Source organism: Cimex lectularius, unplaced genomic scaffold (genome assembly GCF_000648675.2).
Source record: "Cimex lectularius strain Harlan isolate CLEC.00 unplaced genomic scaffold, Clec_2.1 scaffold200, whole genome shotgun sequence".
Taxonomy (NCBI): Eukaryota; Metazoa; Arthropoda; class Insecta; order Hemiptera; family Cimicidae; genus Cimex; species Cimex lectularius.
In genome coordinates this window covers 1198183-1208779 of record NW_019392893.1, presented here as the reverse complement: position 1 = coordinate 1208779, position 10597 = coordinate 1198183, and the positions used below count along the sequence as shown (strand labels likewise).

General features: G+C 34.6%; 1 protein-coding gene across 1 annotated transcript; it reads left to right on the top strand.

Moving 5' to 3' along the window:
* On the top strand, window positions 1-6630 carry LOC106667740 (sodium/bile acid cotransporter 7-B-like). Its single transcript, XM_014395875.2, has 7 exons — window positions 1-195; window positions 2704-2926; window positions 3302-3452; window positions 3510-3756; window positions 3884-4006; window positions 4067-4214; window positions 6474-6630. The coding sequence occupies exons 1-7, from the start codon at window positions 78-80 to the stop codon at window positions 6490-6492; spliced, it is 1029 nt and encodes a 342-aa protein (XP_014251361.1). The 5' UTR covers window positions 1-77; the 3' UTR covers window positions 6493-6630.
* The last annotated feature ends 3967 nt before the right edge of the window (window positions 6631-10597 follow it).

The following is a 10597-nucleotide window of genomic DNA, read 5'->3' as shown; positions in this document are numbered from 1 at the left end:
ACACGCAGATGTTAAGGAGGCGAAGATCGGGTTGTCGACAGCGGACAGCGACAGTCCCTAGGTCCTAGGATAGTAGGATGGTATATGTGCACAAGAGGGACCTGAGGCAGCTATTGAAGCGAAATTGGTTCCTATTCGGTGTCCTCCTATGCATTCTCCTCGCACAGTTATTCCCCAGCCTAGGAGCCACGGGGGGTAAGCCACCAAATATAAAAATTCTGCCTGTTTAACCAAAACAAAAACACTTGCACTTACAACTTTGGTATCTGCCACCTATTTCGCACACTGGACAATTGGGCTATGAAGAATGAATTAGTGAAAATAGCCGATTACGCATAGGTCATACAAGAAAAACGCATGGGCCGGAGAGCGGCTGCATAGGTGCCCATCATGCGAGGATTGAATAACAGCCAAGCACCTTTTTAATTGTAGAAAGCTTGGCATTTGTAGACAGTATTCTGACATATCATCGGACCTGTGCGTAGCCATGGGGCATGGCAACGGGCACAGATCGCTGTTCCAGTACCTCAGGGTTGTAGGGATACTAAATTTTTAATTATTTTATCACCTTCTACTTAATTATATAAATAATTATACACAATTTTTTCGAAATGAAAATTTTGTGTCACAGGCTGGATTTGAACCCACGACTTTCAGCTAAAGTTTTAGCTTAAGTAAAAATATGTAAAAGCCTAAAGTCGTGGGGTCGAATCCCACCTGTGACACAAATTTTTCATTTCAGAATGTCAAGTATTCTGGGGAGTGAATGTGACCAGATTTCTATGTTTATAGTATGTATGTATTGTGTCTATTCTGTAGTTGACATTCTGAGGTACAAATGAGAGAGTAGCATTTTAAGATATTGTAGTAGCCATATAAAAGCAGAGAGTCAATAAAAATCAAGACGCTCAATTAGCTGCAGTTGAAAAATCCGTTTGAAAGATCAGAAAAAGAAGGAAAGCACACAGAGGGCTGGTGATGACTTCAGCTTATTGTCGGCCCATAAACCTCCCACTTTATATATATTGAAAAATATCCAATCATTTCAATTTAAAAAAAACTCAACTTTTTATTATCCCTTCTGCTATTGTAGTCTATGTTTTTATTTGCAAAGATGCATTTGTTTGGTTACATCTTTTTAGGGGCTTGCTGTTTGGCCTAGTTGGATTCTGTCTAAAATAAAAGTTCCTACAGAATAATTGAGGCATATAACAATTAATTTACAAAATCTTAATACATGCTGAACCGGCCTGGATCACTTATTGGGTCCTTCTTCACTTGCTTCAAACTTGTTTCAGCGTTGTGCCATCTTCAGTGAGGAACTCAGTTCTTCAAAACAAACCCACAAGTGACACAGACCCAAAAAGTACCCAGGGTACAGCATGAGTTCACCGACTCGCAGACCAACAATAATCAAAATCTGATTGTTTATAGTTTCATAATTTATTAGCGCGAATAAAAAAAAGTTAATTTCGTTTCAACCAAGACTGAAAGTTTCATAATTAATTGAAAGAAGTAATCTGGTCAATCAGACCATTAAACTAATAAAACTGGAGCTAATAAAACATTTTATAAGCTAATACTTTTTTTTTTTTTTTTTTTTTTTGCATGGCCATTCTAAAGTAAAATTGTGGATTTCTCATTGCACAACACTATTACAATGCAATTTTCTGATTACATTTGAACATTTTTTATAATTGATCTTTCTTGTGAAAACATTGTAACTATTAAACTAAAAACTGAAGATTATACGTTGGCAACTGCTTTCATATTTATTAATAACAAACATGATTTGCCGATCTGCCCATTGAAACTATCCAACATATTGTGAAACATAAGGAGTGTTTTTTAAGTCTCTGATCCCGATTTTCCCTATTCTCTGATTCTCCGACATATTTGGATATTTTGCCTTCTGGGACAGACTAACTGACCAAGATTGCAAAATAAAAAATAAAATAAAATAAATTGTTCAAAATGATCAGAGATTATGCTGTTATATAGTAGTTTATTTGTCTATAATGCTAATATGTATTTTGTTTTGTGTTTTGTTCATTTTGACCTTGTAATTTAACATTTTGTAATTATTTTATAATTTCTGATCAACCTGGGTAATTAAATAGTTTTACTGGTTTCGTCTGTCAGGGCTGTTTTGACTTTTCACCTGGGAAGGATAGGAAAGAGGCAAAAAGTTCTAATAGATGTCAGTGAAAATAAGCAAACCAGAATAAAGACGATAGAAATAATTGAGGTGGAATGAGTATATCAATTCCCTGGTTGGAAACAATGGTTTTGCTTGCACGTTTCTGCCTGATGATTATCTAACACTAAAAATCCAGATCTGCTAGACCAGTTTGTTAGTAGATTTATCTTTTCCAACCAGTGAATGGGGAGAATTCTGTCATCTAGTTTTCTCCTAACAGAGGTGGCAATATAAATATTATGGAAATAAGTATTTATTTTGTATTGTACATTTTAGTCTTGGAATTTAACATTGAAAATAATAGTTTGGTCGTTACTGATCATCTCGTTCTTCCTTATTATCTATAGTTTAGTCTATCGAACTGTACGATAGAGGGAAGACCAGCCTAAAAAAGGTGAAATGTTCATGTCTGATGGGAAAAAGCAAGGCAGAACAGGATAATCGGAAACGACCCCCTAAACTTCAAGGAGGCTATAATTTCAAGAGTTATTTCTCTTTTCTAGGTGTGCTAAAGCCCGAGTGGACGGTCAAGTATGGGGCAGTCGGTGTGATATTTTTCATATCTGGCCTTTCGCTCAGGCTGGTAGACCTGGTGGAAGCGGCTGAATCGTACAGGATTCATGCGTTTATACAGATTTTTACTTTTGTCGTTATACCACTGGTTGTCCAAATCCTCTGTGCCTTACTTGGTTTCATATTTGGTGTGAACGAGTGGATACTGAAAGGGTAATTTAGTGTTTTATATTCTAATGAATAATTCTATTTGAACTGCTTTATTAAACTTTAATTTTATAAAGTATTATTTGTATTCTCGCATTTTTTTTTTTTTTCAGTTTGTGTTCTATACTTTTATTTGTAATATCGTATATAAATCATAGTCAAGTGGTCAGCGTGATAGACTCTCGGCTCATAGACCCTGTGGTGATGGACTCAATTCCCACTGTCGGCCCTGGCCTTTTTTTTAAAATTTATTAATTTAATTTATTTATTAATTATATTATTATATTAATGTTATATTATATATAACATATTATATTAATTTCATTTCTTAATTTTACAAAATTACAATTTTTTATAATAGGAAAATTATGTTGTTTACAGACTGATCACAGTAAGCTGTATGCCACCTCCTGTATCGTCGGCGATCATTATAACAAAGTCAATCGGTGGCAATGAGGCAGCAGCAGTATTCAATTCCATACTTGGAAGTTTTCTAGGCATAATAATATCACCCATAATTTTACTACTGTTTGTAAGGACTAAATTTTTATTTGAAATTGTTTTATTTTTATAAATAAACTATTTCCAGTTGGGCTCTACTGCAATAATTTCGATGGTGAATTCCGTCATTATACTATCACAGTCAGTGATAATACCATTACTGGTCGGACTTTTAGTGAGACATTTCAACCTGGTGAGGAACCCTTTGAGGATGCCGTTATCGTCCATCAGCCAGGTTCTGCTTCTCCTGGTAATTTTCACGACATTCTGTGATGCGTTTCTAACGCACGATGCGCCAATGAATGCCTCGGATATTCTAGTCACTATTGTTTTAGGTGGGTTTGAGATGTTAATTGTTTAAAAAAAAAATATTTTCCAGTATGTGATAATTTTTTTTTAATCAGTGATATTGTTAAGATTAATATATGTGGATTATTTTCTTTTACACGGTTTATTTTGCAGTTGTGTACATTCAGCTTATGTTCCTGTACGCATGTTTTCACATCTCTCAACAGCTGAAGGCTTTCACTGCTCCTGATATTGTAGCGATAACTTTCTGCTCCACACACAAATCTCTAACGCTAGGTTTGAAAAATATTCAACTCCTTTATTATTTATGCAATACTAGCTGGGTTACTCTTATAGGAATACCAATTTTGAGGATTTTATTCTCTGGTTATTCGCATTTCTCACAAATTACACTACCGCTGCTGGTATACCACCCGATTCAGATCATCCTCGGTGGGCTTTTGGTGCCGCCTTTTAAAAAATGGATGATTCATTACAGATCAAAGTAAGTAGATAATTTAATTAAGTAAAATATGTCTTATAAACAGTTTAGTAAAGTCTTTCTACATACACTTGTTGGATTTATTTATTTTTTAAAGAATTTATTTTACTGATTTATACAAGGTGTTCGGCTACTCGTGTTACAAACTGCCAGTAGATTCTACTTTCAAAATGGAACAAAAAAGTCCCAATTAACTATGGTCCAAATCTCAACAGTTTCGGAGCTATTCTATTGTTCTGATTTTTTGAGACTTCACAACCTTGCTTCAAATAAACGAACTCCAAAAGAGAAAGGTTTGGACAAATCCATTGAGACCATTGAAAAGTACATTAAATTTCCAGTAAGATGTGATCAATATTAAACTTGTAAGCGTTAGTGAAATAACGCTTTAGTAGTGAGAACTTTGAATTTTTTATTTTTTTTTTTCAAAGTTGAAAAATTTACTATGATGATTCTAAACTAATATTTCCAAACCTAGAGACCAGCAAATTTCAGAAAACGTACTCCATTTAATATCCTTTTTAGTGGTGCAATTTCTTTTTTTATTTACTTTTTTCAAAGATGAAGAAATTGATCAAGGCAAAGAAAAACCGTGGTTGAAGGATTGGTAAGGTGGAAAATAAAAAAAATGAAAATACTTAAGGAAATTTTGAATGAAATTATTAAACTTTTTTTTAAATTTGGGTTCGAAACCGAAATAGTGCAAGTGTTTACTGATTTACTAACACGACTGCAACTTTGATTAAAGGATTATTGTATTATTATTCCCCGGAATAAAAGAGTTTTAAGATTCAAAACATTTTTAGTTATCTATGTGATATCTTGTTAACACTGTGCTACTTTTTCTAATGAAGAATACCCTGATATACATCTTATGTAAGGGTTTTGCAGGTTTAATGCAGTGCCAGCGCTCCAAAAATACATTGCAGAGAGTGGAGAGCGTTTAGAATCAAAATTTTAAAAATCATTTAATAAATTCATTCAAAATTTACTTAAGTTTTTTTTCCACCTTACCAATCATTCAACCACAGTTTTTTCTTTTCCTTCATCAATTTCTTCATCTTTGAACAAAAAAGTAATTAACAAAGCAATTGCACCACTGAAAATGTTATAAAACGGTGTACGTTTTCTGAAATTTGCTGGTCTCTAAGTTTGGAAATAGCAGTTTATAAAATCAGAAAAAGTGAAATAACTCCGAAACTGTTGAGATTCGGACCGTAGTTAGTTAATTAGGACTTTTTGATTCCAGTTTGAATGTAGAATCTACTGGCAAATTTTGTAACACGAGATTAATACACACGTGCATAAATTTAAGTCTTTGACTTCTTGCAAAACACCAGCAATTCCAGCTTTTCCAATTTACAATAAATTTCCAGCAGGCTTCGAGAATCACCCACCTTGGGTTATGACCTCATTTCACCGGTCCAGCCAACGAGGTTGGGCTCTAGGGCTATCAACAGCTAGATCAATTCAGCCCTAAACATAATGTCTTCCTGTAACTCACTCTCTTAAATACATTATTTCCTATTTACATACCATTCAACCAGTTTGGGTAGTGGAGTACTTGATATTCCTCCAACTCCCTTTATACTTTCTTTTGGTTTCACAACAGCAGAGGTCATATCAACATCCAGGGTGCCAGTGTTTTTGAAAAAAAAATAAAAAAATGAAAAAAGACACATGTATAAGTAGGTCTGGTTCAAATGCAGGGCTGTTGGATTTGAATCTAGGAACTGTACCTAGTAATGAGTGACGTGTCAATAGTTACAGGAAAGGAACCTGTATCCGACACTGCTGACAATATGTCTTCTGATAACTGATCTAAAAACACCTTCCCTTGCTATGCGCTTATTAATGTAATCTTTAATCATTCTGTGCTGTAAGCCCCGTAGAACAGTTGTAGCTCTACAAAAAAGTTCTTTTTTTAAAAAGTAATTTTTATTTTGAGTTAATTAATGACTAAACCGTTGTGGCCACCGATGCCCCCTTCACACTTATTAACTAACTAACCTTATAATTGAGGGTCAATGGGCAATCTGCCCAGCCCTCTCACACTACACATTCACTCTAAATACTAATAATCTAAAATTAATTATTATTATCGAAATAATAATCTAAAATTGTTGCCTTCTGAGAGCAATAATTTTTTTGCAGTTTAAAAAATAATTTTTGATTACTTTCTAATGTTATTTTCGTATGAATAGCCAAAATTTATTAATTTACTTTTTAAGTAATTAATTCATCTTGTTTAATCTTTTTCAGGTTCAAACTACTGCCTTGAATGTATTTCTGAATCCAAGAGTTAGAAACTTAAAAACAAGACTGTGACTATAGCACAAAAATACCAAAAACACAAGGGCATTCGTCAACTTCACATTACATCAATGTTCAAGTTGCCAATTTGTATTAACATATTTAATTGTTGCTATTATTAAACAAATATTTTATTTTAAAAATGTTGTTTTTATTTGGGTACTTGTCTAACTCTGATTACTTTCAATTAATTAAGGTTTTTAGTTGAGATAAGTCAGTGTCACAAGCGGGATTCAAACCCACGACCTTCGGCTAAATACGACGCTTCTCTACCACTTGAGCTATTGTGACCTCGATCCACTCGAACACCAACTTCCCATCTCAACACACCTTTTTTCCCATCTTTTTGCCATTTTTCAAATGCCGTGTAATCTATTTGATTCTCGGTGACAAATGAAATGGCCACAGAGAGCTTTAGTGAAGATATACTTCATTTTAACTTATGAATTCACTAGGTTTTGTGGTCTGGTTTTTTATCTCAACTAAAAACCTTAATTAATTGAAAGATATTAGTTGGTCAAGCGTGGAAAACTAGTGAATTTAATAAGTTAAATGAAGTATATCTTCACCAAAGCTCTCCGTGGCCATTTCATTTGTCCCCAAGAATCAAATAGATTATACATATGAAAAATGGCAAAAAGGAAGGAAAATTCAAAAGGTGGGGTTGACATGGGAAGTTGTGTCCAAGTGGATCGAGGTCACGATAGCTCAAGTGGTAGAGCAGAGGCGTATCTAGCCGAAGATTGTGGGTTCGAATCCCGCTCGTGCCATTGACTTTTTATCACAACTAAAAACCTTAATTAATTATAAGATATTACTTGGTCAAGCGGATCATGAAAACTAGTGAATTTAATAAGTTAAAATGAAGTATATCTTCACTAAAGCTCTCCGTGGCCATTTCATTTATCGCCAAGAATCAAATAGATTACACAACATTTGAAAAATGGCAAAAAGAAGGGAAAATTCAAAGGTGGGGTTGAGATGGGAAGTTAGTGTCCGAATGGATCGAGGTCACAATAGCTCAAGTGGTAGAGCAGCGGCGTATCTATCTATATCTAGTCGTAGTTCGAATCCCACTCGTGACACTGACTTTTTTATCTCAACTAAAAACTTAATTAATTGAAAGATATCAATTGGTCAAGCAGACCATGAAAACTAGTGAATCTGGTTACTTTATTTAATGAATTTTGTATTGTTTTAACTTTATTAATGCAATACGTCTTACAGACAGAACAAAAATAGGTGTATCATGGTGATCAGAGTCAATAAAGCTATGAAGGAACTTACATGAAGCACAATACAAGGTTTTTGAGAAGTGATACTTGACTGTTGTACATAAATTTTATTTCAACGCCTGGCCACTTTGTTCTCAATATACAAAGAACCATACACTCCTGACTTGACTTCTATCCATGACTCGCTTCTTAACCCATTCAGGATAATCAGTGTTCTGCACTTCCTACATGAGGTACTGAGAGCGTGATATCGCGCTCAATTCTTTTCACTTTTAGATTTAAATTTATAGAAGCAGTATGTTTAAGTTATAGTGTGAGATTCGGGAATTCAGAAAACAATGCCGTTGTTAAGCAACACTGTTCATTTGAACATCATTCTAAAAATGAAAAGACAAGCGTGATGGCTCTCAGTACTTCACTGGAGGAACCGAGAATATAACATCACGTTCATCATCTTGAAAAGGTTAAGGATAGATGTTTCAGACATTGGAAGAAATAAAACATCATTTGTACAGTTGAGAAAAAATTTGTCTTTTTGCAATTAAAATGTCCATTAATTTATTAATATAGACAGTTTAAATCATAACAAGTTCTTAAATGCTGTATTTACAAATATATTTTCCATCATCACAGGCTAAACATTAAAAAATTATAACATCCTGCATAAATCATACATTAAAAATGTTATTTACAAACATCTACTATATACTGAGGATCATTTCTTCGCCACTGGTTCCTGAAGTGAAGGGGAAAGGTTTCGTTCGAAAATCGATTTCGGTACAAAAATCTTATCCTTCAGTGAATTGGTTGTTGAATTGCTGCATTTTAACAACCTCTCACTCCTTTGCTTCGATATACTGTAAAACATTGCAGAAACATTAGCGTAAATGGTTGCAGTGTAAGGTTGTTTAGATCATGTCTTGTGTGATTATGTAATGGAATATAAGAGTAATACACATCATTTTTTATAGGAAATAGTTTGAATGTTGAATAAATGCTAGTGGAACGTGATGTAGAATAATTTTTCTTGTCTTATCATGTTGTATGTCAAATGTTCTCTAAAGTCTAGCGACACATCAATGTCATGATTGACCATATCACAGTCAATTGGAGTGAGACCTAACAACTTGTTCTCTCCTCAGTTTTGTTATGTCACTCACAACCCCATACAGTAGAAGCCCCTTTTTCAGAACAAAAATTTTAGTGAATTTGCATGGTCCACCAGTATTGATTCTCCCTGAGATATGACAGGATGGTGGATGGTCCAAAAAATTTTCATACACAGGGAAGCGTTACACTGTCCTCATTCATGGGATTTTAGTATATAGACATATGATACCATCAAGACAGTGAAAAACGGAAACACATCTGACAGACTAAGTAAATCGGCCATCAGACCAAATTTTACATACATAATGCCATCCTACCTCATTGACTATCCTCTCTTATGGAAATATGCATTCCGTCATTATTCTCATTCCTAAAGCTCACAAACCTCCCAACCACTTAGCCTTCTAAAGACCCATCAGTCTTCTTTCTGCAATCTAAAATCCTCGAAAGATTCCTTTTAAAGTGTCTAATCCGGGTATCACCAGATACTCATAAAATAATTCCCTCTAACCAACTTGGCTTCTGTCCACTTTCTAGAGAATAAAAAGTATTGCTTGGATGTATTTCAAGATATTGCACAGGGCTTTTAATACATTAGCATGGTTTATAAACTTAAAAGCTTCCTATCCTCTCCTTGTTATTTTCCTGAAATTCTAACAGACCACAGCTTCAGAGTGAGATGCAGCAACAAGTTCTCGAAAATAAGGCCGATACATGCCAATATCCCACAAGGGAATATTCATGGTGCCATCCTTTTATAATTTTTACTGCAGACTACCTATACACCAAATTACCATCATCACCTAAGCAAACGATACCGCAATTTTGTTCTCTAACTCGAATCCTATCCAAGCTACCTTCAACATCCAAGAACACCTTAAGTTTATCAAAGACTGGTGCAAAAAGTGGAGGACAAAACTGAATGAAGAAAAATGTATTGTCTTAAACTCCTTTTCAAGCTCTCCATTGTACATCAACAGCAAACAGATACCGACTTCCATTCAAGTCAAATATTTAGGGCTATACCTAGACAGCAGACTGACGTGGAATCCCCACAAGACTTAAGAGGCAACAACTTAATAGAAGGCTTGTACAACTACTTAGTCTCCTAGGAGTGATATTGTCTTGACCACCAACACTAAAATAACCTTATAACGTTTTACTGATACCACTGAGTGGAACTGAGGGTTCTGCCAAGCCATCTAACATCCAGCAAAGCCAATCCTTCCAATCAAAAGTGCTCGGACAAATGGTCAAAGCTCTTTATTATGTAACTAATATCGCAACAACCTCAAGGGACAATGGCTTTGGGTCTGAAACGTCGCTAGAGGACTGATGTGGTTGGGCCAAGAGGCAGCAATGTTAGGCCACTTAACTTCGTTGTCTCCCTGTGTCATTATACAGAGTAAATTTTTTAATCGATGTTTTAGAAAGGTAGTGAATTTTATTAGTAATAATCCATTTAATTTAATTTTGAATTTTATTTAATAATCCATTGTTTAGTGGTCTAATTGAACAAATTATTATTGTAATTAATTATTCTTTTATATGTACGGTCTTGGTTGAGATGAAAAAGTTACTGTCACGAGTGGGATTTGAACCCATGACCTTTGTCTCAATACACTGCTGCTCTTACTACTTGAGCTATCAGGACTTCGATCCATTCAGACACCAACTCTCCATTTCAACCTACAAGCTTTCAAAAATTTTCGATCCAAGTAGAACGAA